Genomic DNA, 17,896 nt, shown 5'->3' on the forward strand with positions numbered 1-17,896 from the left:
GAGACTCCTTTCCACCGACTTTTAATTTCAAACAGACCTTTTGCTGCAGTCTTCACAGCACGCCTACAAGCTATACAGTTTTATCCTGTTCCAACATTAAATGCCAGCATTTGATGGGGCCGTATTGGCCTATACTGCTGTGCAGTGCACAGTAAAATGAACTTTTTAACCCCTAGGATTTACATTTACTGCTGTGAGACAACAGCACAGGCAAGAGATATGAGTCTTGCAATGAAACAGGAGTTCTTAACTAAACCATTAGACACATTAGATTCTGATTCTGATTTTACTTGGGCTTTGGAACCCTGACCCCACCATCAATGGTAATTGTAAACCTACAAAGTGTACCTGCATTGAGTGTAGGTACAAGATAGGTGTACCTAATAAACTGGCAATTGTGTGTACTTCCTGCTTTGAAAATATTAGTAGTTGTGGCAACTGACGAGGCCTCAACTTACTGAGAACCCAAAGATAACTAGCAGTTTTTGACCTCCATCCACAACCTTGAAAGGTGAAAAAATGCAAAGCAGCATGTTTTTTTATATATATATACTGCTTTATTTCCAGCTTTAGCTTTTCTCAGTAATCAGTGAGACTCCTTCATGCATAGAGATATAGAGATTCAGTCACCAGCATTTCCTGCACCTCCAGGTTCAAGCAGCAGACAACCAAATTTGCCTCCTCCATGACAACAGCTTTACGCAAGAATTTACCACGTCTCAAAGTCCATCAGTCTCTGTGTTCACTGAAATCCATTAAAACTACAAACGCCTGCTGCTGCTCTCTTTCCTTGGCCCAAGCCAAAGAACTCAAGATGGATTAAGTGTTTTTTTTTTTTTTTCATAGAGAGATGCTGGAAAGGCATCGGTTTAATGAAGGCTGAAGCATTTGAGCTGTAGCATCCAGTCCAAATTTCAAGCCGCAGTACTTCTGCCAGTATGCAGTTCTGGAGAGATGCTGAGCATTGGAAACCTGGAGAACAGGGGCTTTATGAAGCTGACAGTGTACTTCCAATGAAAAAAGAACTAAATAAAAATATAAACTTCTGTTGAACACAGTGTCGTAATTAGACTTAAGGAGAACTTTGTGTATGTCTCAGCACCACTAGTGCAGTGGACAGGTCACACTCAGGGGGAGGTCTCAGAGCAAACAACGCAGTGATTAGGACGAATCACAGTCAGGCTGAGGTCTCAGAACAAATGAGGTGGTTAATTAGGACCAATCACAGTCCGGAGGAGGCCTCAGAACAAACCAAACAGTGACTAGGACCAGTCACAATCAGGGGAGGTCTCAGAATAAACAAGCTGGTGATTAGGAGTTCTGTTCAGCAAGTAGTGCACAGCCCATAAACAAACTCAAACCGCAGTGTCATTTTGGCCTAAAAGACATTGTTTTGCTTCAACACATTGTTCTTGCCCTCGTCAATTAATATGATGCGTTTATAGAAATATAGAATGTTTTGTAGTGTTGTAGTACTTGAGTCCAGTCTTGGTCTTGAGATCATAAAACAGAATAAAACAGTGTTTTCTCTACATGTTTAAATAAAATCCCGTCGCTGCTGGTTGAGGAACTAATTGATTATTTCCATGATGTTTGTTGAGGTTTATTAGCTTCAGAATTCAAACATCCCCTGGGAGCAATGTCGTTATTTGTTTATCATTCATTTAATAACTAAAATGTACATATTTTTAGTTTGTATTACTAAAACATTAGCATTTTGTTTCATTTTATTTCATCAATACTTACGGATGGACAATTATATTGGAATCATATTGTCAGATAATTGCATAAAAAAAATAAATTATAAATATTTGGACAGCTTAATGCTAATCCAAGTAGATAATGTCTAAATTTCTACATTTAATACATGTTTATATATTATTATTGGCATTGCCCATCGACATTGGCCCACAATTCCCATATCGGTGCATTCTTTTTATATGATTTGTGACAGCTAGCATGCGTGATACTGAAACGGGCATTTGCATCAATCAGCACAACAGGGCTGATGAGATAGAGATGTTCATGAATGTCGACAAATGGAGGAAAACATGGGGAAAGAACAAGGGTTCAGGAAATCACTAGGCCTCAGTGACGCCAGCACACTGCAGCTGCTGGCAGCATGAGGAAAGAGGGCAGCAAGAAATGAACGTTAACAAAACCACCCCCGGATTCGCTGATCTGTGACCAGATGAACTTCAGCACTCTGAATGCTGATGGCTAGAACTGTGGGAGGTTGAACTGATCCTCGGTCGCGGACAGAGGGCACATGCTTCCGTGAGCATGGCCAGCTCCATAAGGAGGAGTAGTTAACCATGATGAAGCACTTCCTCTAAACACTGTGCTAAACAGTTGGTTCTCGGAAGCCGCTTTCCAGCCGTAGCTTGTGTGTCATATTCAGCCATGTGTCATATTCAGCCGGTCAGCTTTCTTTAAAGTGTGACAAATTAGATTTTCCCCTTTCCCCAAATGTGGTCAATCAACTAAGACATGTTTGTTACCTCTTTAGTTTTGCACTGGAGCTTTGGGGCTACTGTAGCTAAGAAGTAATGGAAGTCTATGACAGCAAATTAGCATTGTGCAGACTGCATGCCTAAATCATTAAACCTCAGCCTTCATTGATTGGTTAATAATGGAGTCAAAGGTAATGCATTAAGAACACAGCAATGCGGTAAATGGTTGACACCACAAATTTTATAACACCACTGACACGTTGTGACTTAGCTGTTTCATTCAAATACAGCTTTTAAATGGCAAGTTTCATTAATGGCTCTCTTGACAAAACCAGTGTTATTTCCTGCTGCTGCCATTGTGAATTTTCTTTATCACTTAAGTAGATCAAGTTTGAAGTATCATTTACAAGCAAAAATCACTGCTGATGCCAACCATAGCAGTAATTTAGCAGATGACGCTGGACATTGCTTGTGGAAGATCTATGGATAACAACAGGCAGCAAACTAACAAAAGCAATAAGTGGAAAGCTCCAAACTCTCCAAACAAGATCTTACGTCGAGCTATGAGAATGTAAGGGCTACAGTAATGTAGGAGCTTGAACTTGCAGCCATACTGCTCTCAGTGGATGATGGCGATGATAATTAGACTTGTTCACTCAGGCTCATGTAAACAGGTAAAATAATGTTAAATTAAATTATGGAAAGTAAAAAATACATTCTGATGGAGCTTATTTTGTCCACTCATAACTTTTTAAATGAATAAAATCTTCTTTAGGGTCAAATCAAAGCAAATGAGACAAAAGCATTTAATCATGATTAACTATATAAAACTATATAGTTTAAAACTATATAAAATAATAGATTATTTATTTGACAGCTCTAGTGGTTAAGCGGTCTCGAATAGCTTTGCTTATGTGGTTTCAGGCTTCAAGATGGATACTATTATTATAAGTACGCAATGTACTTTGGTCAATTTTTATAGATAGCGCTGTCATACGATGTCAGAAACTGTATAAGCAAGTCTGTTAGAGGTTACTTAAAGTGGAATGCCACCTACTTTTCAAAATGTCTGCCTGATTCGATCATTGAGATGTACACAAAGTCATTCAGGGTCATTCATTTTTTTAACTTTTTATTTTTTTCCCTGTTTTTAATGTTCATGTGATCTTATTTAAATGTATCTTTTTTTTCTCTTTTGTCTTTTAACCCTTTGTGAAGCACTTTGAGCTGTATTTATGTGTGAAAGGGATTGCGATAATACACAAATACACAAATATAACCCATTTTATTCGCTAACCAAAAGTCAGTGAAGCTTCATGAGTTTGTTATGGTAATAATCATTAAATAGTGGTAAATCTGAACAAAAAGGTTTCTTTGGGATTATTTTGTACCTCTCCACCATGAATGGATTTAAAACATACATGTTTTAGGCCAAAACCTTCTCAAAATGTCATAAAACAATGTCATCTGTGACATCAGGCAGTGTATTCATAACTGTTTCATGTGAGGGAGCTTTTAGACACATTAAACTTTTCAGACGTCTGGTTCCCTTCACCACCACTGTGAACAGTTCTGACTCGGTAATGAGCATGGCATAACAGACCACTCTGAATACCTTTGTTTGCATCTTGTTCATGTAATTATACAGAAATGTTCAAAAATAGGTGGAATTCTCCTTTAACAGTGTGACACGGCCTGAGGCACATGTATGGTGATTTAGGAATTGTTTGCACAGTGTTAATTGGTGAAGTATAAGCTTCCCTTTTTGGGCAAAACTACTCCTAAGGGATTTTAGCTATGTGCTTCACATTTGGGGTGAGGGGAAAATTGCATGGCTATAGCTTTCTTGTCTTCGTAGAAATACCACCAAGGAATCCCAGACGCTTGAAAACAGAAGTTCTGAAATCCCACCCTCTTCCTTTAAACTGAAGCAATTTCCTCATTGTGGCATGATATTTACTCCCTGCCAATGAAATCAGTTGAGGGTTATACAACTGCATCTAATTCATCATGCATGAATGAGGATTTTTCAGATTCAGCAGGCCAGCGTTGTGAAAATGTGAGACCTGACAGATTGGCATTTTATTGGTCAACATGCAGGCCAAGACACAAATCCCTTGGCACCACAAATCAAATAACAGGATACTTTTTGTGTGCTTTTGTGTTATTACTCGCTCTGTTTTTCTAACTGTCTTCTGTCTAGCACTTAGAGTCAGGATATGCTCTTTTGGTAAGACTAGTGAAGCTTTTTTCAGAAGTCACGGACTGTTTTAGAGTTTAGTAGACCCCCATTTTCGTTTAAGTGTGATAAGTGGACGTGAACTGAAACTTATGTGGTTTTAACACCGGCACAAGTGTGCATACATATGTGCTATTCACAGCTGAGTGGTTCTCTGTTTTAACACTTCTCTTCTTCTACTTTGCAGATCTCTCCACAGCACAGAGGAAGTTTGCTGACTCGCTGAACGAATTCAAGTTCCAGTGCATAGGGGACGCTGAAACAGATGATGAAATGTGCATTGGTGAGATATAACGATGCTGCTCATTAAACCTGTTAGAATTCCCATTTGACTTTTGCTTCAAGGACGGGCCCATAGCCTACACTGAGTTCCATTTGTGAAGGTTGTGTTGTTTGTGTACCAAAAGCAGTCGTAAATCATTTTTACTTGACAGTTTTTACGTGACCATCTTCTTTACGTCCCTCAGTATTAAACAGGTTGTTTTTATTACTGCGCCTTTGAGACTGATATATGAAAATGACCTCTGTTTTTGGTTGGCCCTGGGTTGTGCCTCCTTCAAGAAACAGTGCAGACCAAAATCCTTCACACAGTGTGAATAGGCGGGCTGATCTGGTACAGCCTGAATAGGTAGATATATGTAAATATGTTGATATTTCAAAACAGGCTGTTTTTGCAGGTTAGTTTCTATATATGCAACTGTATGGTGTCGGATGGAACGTTATGTTTGGGAACATTAACGTTTACATGCTACATCACACTATTTCATATCAGAAAAACAAAGAAATATGAGCCCTTTTAAATGGCTTATGTTATGTTGTTAAATCACGAAGCAACGCATACACAGTCAAATTACTTTTTAAAGGGTTTGTTCAATGCTCAGTCAGCATTACTGTACAACAGTGAGAGACCACCCTCCATGAATTTCTAGTCAAAACAGCCATTCAGTACAAGACATACATTTTTCAGCATTAGGAAAAATCAGAAAAAATATATGGAACAGAAAATTACACACAGCCTCAACAACTAAATATCACACTTTTAGTACTTATTGTTTTCACTTCTTGCTTTTTTTCGAACCCGTTCTGTGGTGTTTTAAGCTGAGTCCGGACCAGCGTGGAACGGCACAGTACGGTCCTGAGAACCATTTCGACATTGGAAAAAAGGCCCTTTTTTATACTCAGAAAATGAAATACATGAATTGTGGTCTTTGACTTTTGCTCATACTACATACTGTGTTGCCACTTTTTAAAATATGCCTACCTTGTCATTGGCCTATCATTAGCCATTTTATCAGATACACCTACAGTATAGGTGCACTTTGTAGCTCATGTGTTACTGGACTATTTATCAGCCCCCCTCTACACTGGTCATCAGTTGAAATGCACTGATCACAGCAGAGTTGGAGGAGATTTTTAAACATTGCGTACACTTAATTTATTACACGCACCTACTTTGTTGGTACATCATATGGATGTACAGTTATAGACTATAGCTTATTATTTTCCATGCAAAGTTTGTGTCAGCCATCTTATACATCCTCATCAGTGGTCAGTTTCAGAGCGATGGTCCTTTGCGGCAGAGTTACCAGTTGTAACAGTCACTAAAAAGTTTGTTAAAAACTAAAGTCACTAAAAAGTCTTGAGGCAAAACACACTTAATTCAGTACAGTTCTATGCTTGAAAAGACAGGCTTTCTGGCCTAAATATATAAAAATAAAGAGATACAGTTAGAAAAAAAGAGTGTGTATTTTTGATAAATCTCTGCATAAAACCTTACAAAACATAGACTATTTTTAAGTCATATTAATGCAATACTTATGAATTTGTAACAGTGTGTTAAGACTAAACCCACCTCGTAAAGGCTGCTCTTTAACTTGGCTAGATGTTAGATATTTAGACATCAAAATGGTGCTACATTACAGCCACCTTAAAGGTGAATAATCATATAGGTGTGAATTCTGTGGCTTCTAGACACAACTCAGCAAATGAAAAACACTTTTTGGATTAAAAATGTTATGTTTATAGTCCTAAAACAGTTTTCAGGATAAATATGGAAATATTTGTCTGATTACTGTCAGAATTTGCAGGTGATGGTGGAAGGAGAATACTAGAGCATGACTAAAGTATGTTTTACTTGAACTTGTTTGACTATGTAAAAGTCCATAATGCATACAATCGTAAGTTTTGACCAGGACTTGTCAAACTTTTGCATGCAACTGTTTCTGATAAAAAGGCCAACGAATGTGGGTACCTTAACAGGCAGCTGGCTGTGTGCTGACTGAGATCATGTTCACTGCATGTGTTGACCATTTTTTTTTTCATCATTTGGATATCAGAAGACAGTGGAAATTTCCTCACATGGCTGTCTTACTTTGTTCATTGAAATGCAGGCTTTTCACTGGCATTAGATAACAGAGCCCAGAGAGTCGGCGCTCGGTTTGAGGGCCATGTGTGCATTAATCTGTATTGGCAAGCATATTGGCTGATCCTGTATCAGTCCCTCTGTACTGTAGACTTGCATATTGGAAATTGTGCTTAAACTTAAGCTGTAATTCTTACCACTGTTCCCCTTTCCATTTTGCCAAAATGATGACACAGTTGGAGTTGCCCACATATTTGTATGATTTAACTTTTGTGATGGTGCATCAAAAGGCTTAGGTGTCCATAAGCAAGGGAATGTTTGTGGTTTTCTCTTATGACTGCTCTCATGGAAACTCTCTAAAACTCTGACTGAGGTTGCGAGACTGTATGCAGTGACTTGATTTGAGACCCTGTTCAGTCGGCTGCATTTTTCAATTGGGTGCAATCTGTGGTCATGAAATCAAAATTTGAAGCAAAGGTCACAGTGGTAGGCCACGTTGGTATCTACCTAGCAACCAGCCTGCAGCTGAAAGTATCTGTAAACTCATCATATTACACGAGCTTTTAAATGGCACCTCTTATTTATGAGTTTAAACCAAAGATTAGTGGTGCAGTATTGTAGGATTTAGTTCTAACCTTAATCTAATACACATGGGAGTAATATGTGCTGGCTCTGCTCAGTGTTTAGTGAGCTGAGGTAGGTGTTTCTGGTTTGAATTGGCACAAAAACCTGCATAACCAGTGGCACTGCAGGAGCAAAATGACCTATACCAGATGTAGGCTGTTGAATGGGTATTGTCTCTATTGCAGGCTGTAGCATGGTTACTAAGGCCCAATGTCAAATGTATGGTGGAATCATTTTTATTGTGTTTTTGTACTAAAGATTAATGCCACAGTATCATAGCTGCCATATGCAGTTGCCACCTGTCTTGTATCTCCACTCACTGGCCATTTTATCAGAAGCACCTACCATATAGATGCACTGGGTATGCAAGTCAGCTAGTAGGGTTACAAAGCGCACCTACAGTGCTGTGAAAAAGTATTTACCTCTAATTTTCTCTGTTACTACGTATTTGTCACAGTACATGCTTTGAGCTCTTTAAATAAAAAGTAAAATTAGATTAAGAGAACCTTGTCAAACACAAAGCATATTTTTAAAGGAGCAAAGAAATCCAACTGTAAACTTTAATAAATGAACAATGATGTTAGTCTTTCACAAAGTTGAGGAGAAATTTGAGCCCACTCTTCTTTGCAGAACTGCTTTAATTCAAATATTAATGTTTTCAAGCATGAACTGCTTGTTTGAGGTCCTGCCACTCAAAAACATTAATTTTGTTTCTCTTCAGCTGTTCACACTTTTCTGTTTTGGATGATTGTCTTGCAAGCCAATTATTCCACCACTACCACCGCCATGTTTCAGTGCTGGTATGAAGTTCCTGTTGTGAAGTGCTGCACTTCTGTGTTGGGATCTGTGTTGTCTGAAAAAGTATTACACTTTGTGTTTTCTGCCTTGCTACTCTTTTATATTTTAAGTCCACTTTTCACAAACACTGACCATAGCTGGGGCTGTATAGATCTACATTTCTTTGGATGTTTTCTTTAAATCTTTGGTGACTTCCTGGATGATTAGTCTCTGTACCCTTGGTCAAATTGTGGCAGGCTCTTCACTTTTAGGAAGATTCACTGATATTCCTAGGGTTTTCAGTTTGTAGACAATGGCTCTCACTGTGGTTTGGGTATGTGCTAGAACCTTAGAAATTCACCTTAGGTTTTGTAACCCTTTTCAGACTGACATATTTCACGTATTTTACATTTTCTTTTGGTCATGGCCTAGCGTGGCTGTAAGAACTGTGTGGCGACTGCATACTTCTAATGCTAAACTTCAATATGTGTGAGGTTTATGTTCAACAGGGCTTTCAAGGCTGACTCAGTTAAATTTGGTTCGTTTGTTGCTTGAGTAATGAGGCAGCAGTCACATTTTCACATGGATGATCATGTTGAACATCTTTACAGTTTGTTTACAGATCTAAAAGCTTGCACTGTGACAAATATGTAATAACTTAAACAAAATGAGAAGTACTTTTTCAAGGCACTGTTTATGGTAGATAGTGCCTGATGAAATGATGAAATGTGAGTACACACAAGATGTGTACCTAATAAATGGGCAACTCTGTGTGTTTGATTCAAAATTGCTGATGGCAGTATATTTCTGAAACACAAGTTAAGATCTTCCCGAACCAAATTCCTTAAATCTCTTTTATAGCATAAGTTGCTATGTTATGTGACTAAATACAACAATGATACGGGGATAAGAGCAAGAACCAGTGTGTGACATAAAGCCGCTACTGCACAGCTTCTTTTCATGTGTAATTTAAGCTGAGACTACTTAAGCAACCATTTGGCCACAAGAAGAAGTTGTTGAGCAACAAACTGGTCACAAATACATTGAAAATGGTCAGTTCAGTATGTAGTTCATCATAACCACAGTAACAAGGCTTTTTTTAGCCTCAACTGGGAGACAGACAACAAAGAAAATCTCACACAAAGGCACTGACTTGACCTTCTAATGATCTTCTAATCTTACCAAAGTAATTGTGCAAAGGATGTGTGAACATGTTTCTCTCAGAAAATGAACAGAACTTTTGCATATGACAATATGTACATAGTCATATATTTATAGTGCACACTCATGATCTTACCGCTAATTTTGCATTGGCTATGATGCTGTTTAGTCTGTTTCTGATTGGGGCTTTAAGATTGTTTTTGTTGTTAGAGGGCATTTCCTAATGATTCACTATCATTTTGAGGAAGTATCAGTAATACACCACACCACAAACCATAACCTCTTTTTCAGGCCTAAGTGCTGTTTGTGTTATCACGAATAACATCAGAGTTATGGCTGTAATTTGGTCACAGGCACAAGCGTAATTGTTCTGTTGCTGTTTTACAACAGTTCTGGAAAATAAATAAATGAAAAAGTAAAGCAAAGAAGCCCTGAATATTGTATAAAATGTGCTTTACTATTGGCAGATCCTTCTGCCATAAAAGTAGCATCCTTTTTTGTTATGGGTACCACAGAAACGTTGGTTTTGTATTATAGATTAGCTGCATGTTTGACTTTGTCTCTCTTCGATTTCTCATGAAATAAACATCCAAAAATGATCAGACCTACATTTTCTCACTGCTGAAAGACAGAGAATAAAACACAACCAATATATACCCATATATTTCAAAGATTTCCAGCATTAAGGTTTGCTGAATATAATGTTTCAGAAACGCAGGCCACAGGCGCTTTAGTCATTAAAGATGATCTAAAAAGTGCATAATATATTTCTCATGTATTTAGATCAAAGAAGGCCAAATCACTTGTAGAGCAGAGAGTGGCTTCCTGTAACTAGGATTTGTAGTAGGCGTAAAGGAAATCAATCTCTTTACTACAAATGATTTGATGTGATTTTGCCTTCTTTTAGTTAAACACATGGGAAATAAAACTTGTGCACTTTTTAGACAGTTCCTTATTCACTAATTCACTGATGATCTGCTTTTCTGAATCATTCAATCATCTTCAGCGAAGTGTAACAGTGGACATATATACTCACCTAGCACTGCATTCGGAACACTATCCCAAAACTGGGTAGGACCTCGCTCTGCTCTCAGAGCAGCCTCAGTTGTTCATGGCATGAATTCCACAGGATGTTGATTGATATGCTGGGTGCTGGTGTTATCCTAGATACAGATCAGAGACTGTCTTTAGTGAACATTTTAGACCCTAAGCTGACCCAGGAACAGAGCTCCACTTCTGAGAAGCTTTCAGAATAGTCTGGATCTTGTTATTCAGTACCAGGTCTTAAGAGTCCAAAATTAACCTACTCATCACTGTGGATGGATGTCTGTAACCTGTCCATTTGTTTACTTAATCAGGTATTCAAACCAGGTGTATTTGAGAATAAAAAAAAGTAAATAAAAAATTTGACTGATCGTGTGACGTAGAACTGCAGACAAGCAGCTGATGTCTTGGTGCTGAGTTATTATTCTGTACACTTTTAAAAAAGATAGTTCTCAAAGGGTTCTTTAGTAAAGAAAATGGTTCTAAATAGAACCATGAACACTCAAATAGCCATTTTGATTAAAAGGTTATTTGCATCAGGAAAGGGTTTTTCAAATGAATGGAGAACGTGCTGTAGATGGCTCTATATAGAACCTTTTCAAAAAGGGTTCTATTTAGCACCCAAAAGGGTTTGTCTTTGATAGTTACGATGTCAAGCTTGTAACAAAGAAGAATCCTTTTCAAAAAGGTTCTGTATAGAACCATTTGCAGCACATTCTCCATTAATCTGAAGAACAACTTCACCATGTTCACCATGCAAAGAACCACTGTCTTCACTAAAGAACCCTTGAAGAACCTTGAAGAAGAGTGTAGTTAATTACATAACATTGACCAAAAACGCAAAGATAATCATTAATTTAATCTGAATGATAATAGATAGATCACCTCTTATACTAGCTTTGCAATAAATAAATAAATGTAAATCCTTTTTTTTCACTTTAAACTATTTGTAGTTGGGATATTGAGATACTATTCGTTCAAAATAATACAGATAATTGAATTTCCGAAAATATTTAAACTGCCCATCTTTACTGATCACAGATTATTTGAGATCTATCTTTGCACACATTGAGTTGAAAATCTGAATCAGAAGATAACTAGCGTGCTTTTTGTAGATCTCTCTTCTAATTTCTGCTTCTCATGCTCGACAGCCAAGTCACTGCAGGAGTTTGCTGGCGTTCTGCAGAACCTCGAGGACGAGAGGACACGGATGGTGAGTAAACCTGGAACCCTTCATGTGCCTCAGCCTCTACCCTGATAGTCCATGAAAACTGAAAGCAGTTGTATCTTATGTTTCTCCAGATTGAGAATGCGAACGACGTTCTGATCACACCACTGGAGCGGTTCAGGAAGGAGCAGATCGGAGCCGCCAAGGTGAGAAAGAGTGCAGCGCTGGCAGTATCTTTCTCCTGGTTTAAACTGCTCTCGGCTGTACAAAAACTCCCTTGATCTTGTTTTTTTGCATATAGCCTGAAGGTCAAGCATAAGATGAAGTGTCCTTTTTCATGCCTGAAACTTGATTAAGGTAATAGTTTCCCCTTAGCCAAAAAGTAGTCAGTCAGCTAAGACATGTTTAGTGTCTTTAGTTATGAGCCATAACTGAATGAACTATAACATTAGCTATGAAGCTAATGTAGCTAACAAGTAATGAAGGATTGTACCCCCTCTAATTAGCATAATGCAGACTGTATGCCTTGAATCATCAAGCACTTGTTGTTTAACTTTAAAATGCCCCAAATCATTTCTTGCCACCTTTATATTTAATCTCATAGTGGATTCATTTCTGGCTGCAGTATGTAAGTGTTGCACATCTGTGGAATCTGCAGAATCTAAACTAGATGTAGGGATCATTTACACATCTCTAGGATGTATAGCACACTTTTTTAATGACCTAAATAAAACAAACACAAAAATGGAAACTATTTTTTAATATATTTCTTTAATTATAAACTCTTCAAAGAGTGAAATCTCTTGAAACATAACGTATAAATGGCAGCATATTATGAAGCCTGTACATGCTATTTCCACGTAAAAAAATAAGGGCTTATAGGGGGCACTAGAAGTTTCATTCGTCACTCTGCAGTCTGCAGGATACTCTGCTGCTGCAGTCATTCTTATTGGCTGCTGAAACAAAAGCAATGACACTGATGAAGTGAAACGTAAGCTTGTGTAAATAAGTGTCAAACCAAACCCCAGTGAAAATGTATGAGATTTAACATGTCTGTGTGGCCTAGCTTTGAAAGTTAGCCTCAAACTTATAGAGAAGTCATTTAGCACTCATCTTTTCCGCTGACGTCTCAAGAATCTGACTCATTTTGCCAAACCTTTTTGTTTTTATTAAAAACATTTGAACTTATGGCAATCATTTTAAGAAAAAGTATGCAATGAGGTTGCCGGCATAACCACAGGGTTCAGAGGGTTAAATAACAGCGTATTATACAATGTCAGAAATCACACAGGCAAGTCTGTTTAGGTTTTTGTATGTATTTTCCACTTATTAGCTTAATTAACCTTGTAGTACAAAACTAAAAAAGCAAACTATAGACACCAAATATGTCTTTGCTGATCTAAATTTGGAAAAAAGAGAAAACAAGTTAACACTTAAGACTGCATGACACCTACATAAGCCCTTATGACATTTGACATGGAACTACATAAAAACACTACTTTCAGCAGACGCCATTTGTCATAAAGATTTGAAGTCCGGTTGACACAACCACTCTCAGGTGACAATGTCTTTTTCTGAGATTAGGTTGTCATGACACATTCTTGGCTGAAATGTCATAGCATGTTATGACAGCTGACTTTGTAGCTCAGTGTTGTAGTGACATAATCGCACCATGCCACCAAGCTGGGAGTGAAAACTAGTACGTTCTTCCTCTGAGACACCATATCAGCACCATTGGGCGCTTGAAGGAGAACACTAACTGCCGATTCTTTTACATCAGCTAACAGACACCCACACTGGCTAGAGAGATGAGGTGGAGAGAGGGAGTACAGTCCTCTCCACCCAGAGAGAGATCATGATCTCTTAATGATGTTTACACAGTTGTGCAGCTCAGGAGCCCTATCTGTCTTACTTAGCATAAATTCGGTAACATTTACATGAAAAACTGCTATAAAATGCATACATTTTTGACACTGACAGTCTTTACCATGATGGTAGCATCACTTGGGATCAAAGTTACTATCTGATGACGGCCAATGCTTAGACGGTCGCACCACTCGGGAACCCATAAATGCTTTTTCACGATTCATGATATGCATCACGATATTTTCACATACAAACAAAACATGCTAGTAGTGTAATATTAACCTGTGTTCTTTGATGTGTCAACCTTTCAGATTCTTTATGGAAATAATGGATGTTTATTACAATGTTTCTAGTCTTAAACTGTCCCAATATGGTTTGCAATGTACTGCAGGCATCAATTACAGAATGAGCATGATATTTATAAACACTATGAAGTTGACAAGATAAAACATTACATATCTTGTGTTTGTACTGTTTTTATTCAAGTACATGTCAATGTAGATTCATAAATCACTGCTTTCTGTTTTTATATGCATTTCACATACTATTCCACCTGTTTTGGAATTGGGTTTGTACATCAAGTAGACTACTAATGTACTTAAGTTTGCATCTTTTTTGCAAGGGATGCAATTTTACCCTAGAAAGTGTCACTAGGCATAGGTATTATGTCAGCTTGACCTTAAAGCCTATTTAAGTAAGCCTTTACAAATTTTATGTAGTCTGTGTGTCAGTTGTTATGAAGTGCTACCCAAAATAGTGTCATAGATTTTTGGACAAACTAACCTTTAAACTGACTGAATCCTGTAGAAACCAAAGCTTCAGTTTCAGCTCAGTTTCCATCTGAAATCAAGGTGACCAGACCAGTCAGATTTTTCACCCAAGTATTATTGTAATCAGTTATGTCTACGTGCAGAATTAGCAAAAATTTACATTAATATGATATTGATCAATTCTGGGTTTACATCACTAAAGGCTCAGGTAATCTCTGCTCTCTCCATTACTTATTAAACAATACTGCCATCTGTTGGTGCAGTACTTTCTGTGCTAAATAAGGTTTGAATGTGCCTTTTGCATTAGGCACTTTTGCTTTGAACCTACAGGTTTGCCCTACTGTTCAGAAGTCACAGAAAACCCGGTTCTAAGGTTCTAAGGCCTCATGCTAAGCCTGAGAGATTTATGAATGGAAATTAGTTCATGTTTGTCCAGAGACGCTCTTGGAAACGTGAGAAGGAGGGCAAAATGACATCATTGCTTTAGCACGTGTTGAGTCCCTTGGCTCCACTGCTCTCAGTTATTCAGTCTGTTTCTCAGACACACCCTTATTCCCTCAGGTCAGTTTAGAGCTCTTAGAGTGGACAGGCCTCTGCTTGCTGGAGACTTGCAGGTGGCTGAAGTCAAAAGACTAATGCTCTAAAGATCGATGGGAGAATAGGAAATGACCAAAGGAAAACAATTAGCGTTGTTCTAAATCCCTTCTACTAGTCCTCTGAAGATAGCTTTGTGGAGACAAGGAGGGTGAAGTATGTTTCATTACGCAAGTGAAGGTTACTGTCAAGGAGCTACTTGAGACCCAGTGTTGAATAAAGTGCATAATAGTCATGTTTGAGTAAAAGTAAAGATCCCTTTATGGAAAATGATTTAAGTAACCCATACTGAATTTTAAAGCAACTGATTATGACTAAAGTGAAAGTAAGTTGTGGTGATGCAGTTATCAGGAATGTTTATCACCAATTCTGGTTCCAGTTTCTTTACGGCCAAATTAAGGATGATTTTTTTTTTTTGGCTGATTTTTATGAGCCTATTTTTAATCTGAAGCTCACGCAGTGTGGGGTAAATGAACAATGAAACACATTGATATCCAGATGTTTTCATCTAGATTTGCAATATAAACACCATTATTTGATCTTTTAATGGGCCAAGCTGGCATTTAAAATTTTTAATTTTAAAATCAGTTACTTATTTAATGATAAATTGGTCAATTGCAGATGGAAAAAAGCAAAAAACGTGTTGGCTAAATCTGATCTTGACCAATTCTGTGAGCATCCCTAGTAAATGGTATAAATAATGAAAATTATGTATAAAAAGTGTATCCAAATTTTCTTACAACTGGTTAAAAAAAATCTCATATCCAGGCACTTCTGGTTAGCTCGTCATAACTGTGGTCACCTAGCTGATTAAGGAGTCTATGTTTAGCTGTTTGTGTTGTTTTCTGCTGTGTGCAATTAGCAAAAATAGACAAAATGCATTTCTTAGGGAAATATGTTGGAGTAAAAAGTATCTGTTTGCTTTTCAAAATGTAGTGAAGTAAAAGTGAACAACTGAAACATTTATATGTTTACATTTATATGTAAACATAGTTACAGAAGTTTGCGGTAGCTGCATAATTACAGTACCTTCCAGAGAATTTTTGCAGTGAGTGCTGGTAACTATTTCCTGCTGGAAGGCGAAGGCCTACTGACAGAAGTGCATAGAGTAGCCTAACCCCATGCCTAAATCAAATCTTGTTACAGTGGTAGTACAAAACAACTTGAGAAGGAGTGAAAAAATACAAGGACAAAAAACTCCTGTGAGTTCTCTATAGATGTGCAGAGGTACATCCAGGATCTGTCAGCATAGGAATTTGAGTTATTAGGTGCCATTCTTCTCCTCACGGTCTAAAAGAATAAGTGTACAAATGTCCTGACCAACAGAACGGAATATGGCTAAACACAAAAAAGGAATTAGAATGAGTCCTCGCAAATATCCTTGAGTAAGTGTACCATATGAAAATACTCAAACCCTTTAAAATAGCATTGAGGGAAATGAAACAGAGTACATGGAGCTAGTTACAACCTGTTGTGTGCTGGTGAGTACTATGTGGAACCTGAACAGTTAAAGAACTGAAAGGGAAATGTTTGTGGTAGCTGATACCTTCTAACAGAATTCAGTGTTTTTTTGATCATTTTTCTGAATCTCAGGCCAGAAGCTCACAGCCAGCCAGTACTGATTTTTGGCCTTGTCCCTTACATACAGAGATTTCTCTGGATTCTCTGAATCTTTTAATGATATATTGTACTGTAGAAGATGAAATCCTGAACGTCTTTTACGTTGAGAAACATTATTCTTTAATTGTTTGACCATGCAGTCTTTCACAGAGTGGTGAACCCCGTCCCCAAACTTCTGAAAGATTCAGCCTCTCTGGGAGGCTCTTTTACTGACCTGTTGCCAGTTAACCTACTTAGTTGTGAGATGTTCCACCAGGAGTTTTTTAGCATTACACGAAAGACTTTTGTTGCCCCATCCCAACTTTTTTGAAATGTGTTTCTGGCATCAAATTCGAAATGGGCAAAATAATACAGTTTCTCAGTTTCAACATTTGATATGTTGTCTTTGTACTATTTTCAATTTAATATAGGGTTTCGATGATTTACACATTATTGCATTCTAGATTCTTTAGATTTTGCACACTGTCCCTACTTTGTTTTGGAAACGGGGTTGTATTTGTGTTGTAAATATCATGACCACTGGTTCCTGTCACCACCACTGTAAAGAATTCTGACTCTTTTCTCTATAATGCATCATTTCACATCAGATCACTCTGAATGGCTTTGTTTGCATCTCAAAGACTGAATTATGTAGAAATGTTAAAAATTCCTCTTTAAAAGGAAACTTTTATCTTGCCTGTCATGCCAGTGCCTCTGGACTATTTAATAACATATCCCACCCATATTACAATATGACTGGATTTTCTTGAGGCTGTTTTCTCATGGCTTGCTCGTGTTCTATCTGTTAAAGGAGGCGAAGAAGAAATACGACAAGGAGACTGAGAAATACTGTGGCGTACTGGAGAAGCACCTCAGCCTGTCAGCGAAGAAGAAGGAGGCACACCTTCATGAAGTAATGCACTGCTGTTTCAGCCCTCATTGTACATTTTCAACTGGACTTTCGACCTTTATTTGTGCTTTTCTCTCTCTATGTGTGTATGAGTGTATGTCAAAGAAATAACTTGACCAGACTTACTAATGTGGCTAACAATCTATTTAGAGCTTTAATCGGGCCCAAAATTTCGGTCCAAACCTGGGAACTTTCTGAGCCCAGACCAACCTAAAACACTTCATCAAGACTTTTAGTCTGAAACTGACTCAAGCTCAAGCTTTGAATCTGCTGTTGGTCAATGCATCATTCTCACTGAATCCAATGGCAGGAGGTGTGTTTTTGCAGAT

The 17,896-nt window shown here is 37.8% G+C and overlaps 1 protein-coding gene across 2 annotated transcripts in view; it reads left to right on the top strand.

Moving 5' to 3' along the window:
* Positions 1 to 17,896, top strand: part of LOC118820687 (rho GTPase-activating protein 26-like) — a 115,631-nt gene that overhangs the window by 43,722 nt on the left and 54,013 nt on the right. For both annotated transcript variants that reach the window (XM_036589093.1, XM_036589094.1), the window contains exons 2-5: positions 4,880 to 4,975; positions 11,812 to 11,873; positions 11,963 to 12,034; positions 17,469 to 17,570. In XM_036589093.1, the coding sequence (XP_036444986.1) occupies positions 4,880 to 4,975; positions 11,812 to 11,873; positions 11,963 to 12,034; positions 17,469 to 17,570 (332 nt within the window). The remainder of the gene's footprint in view (positions 1 to 4,879; positions 4,976 to 11,811; positions 11,874 to 11,962; positions 12,035 to 17,468; positions 17,571 to 17,896) is intronic.

The sequence above is a fragment of the Colossoma macropomum genome, unplaced genomic scaffold (genome assembly GCF_904425465.1).
Source record: "Colossoma macropomum unplaced genomic scaffold, Colossoma_macropomum, whole genome shotgun sequence".
Taxonomy (NCBI): Eukaryota; Metazoa; Chordata; class Actinopteri; order Characiformes; family Serrasalmidae; genus Colossoma; species Colossoma macropomum.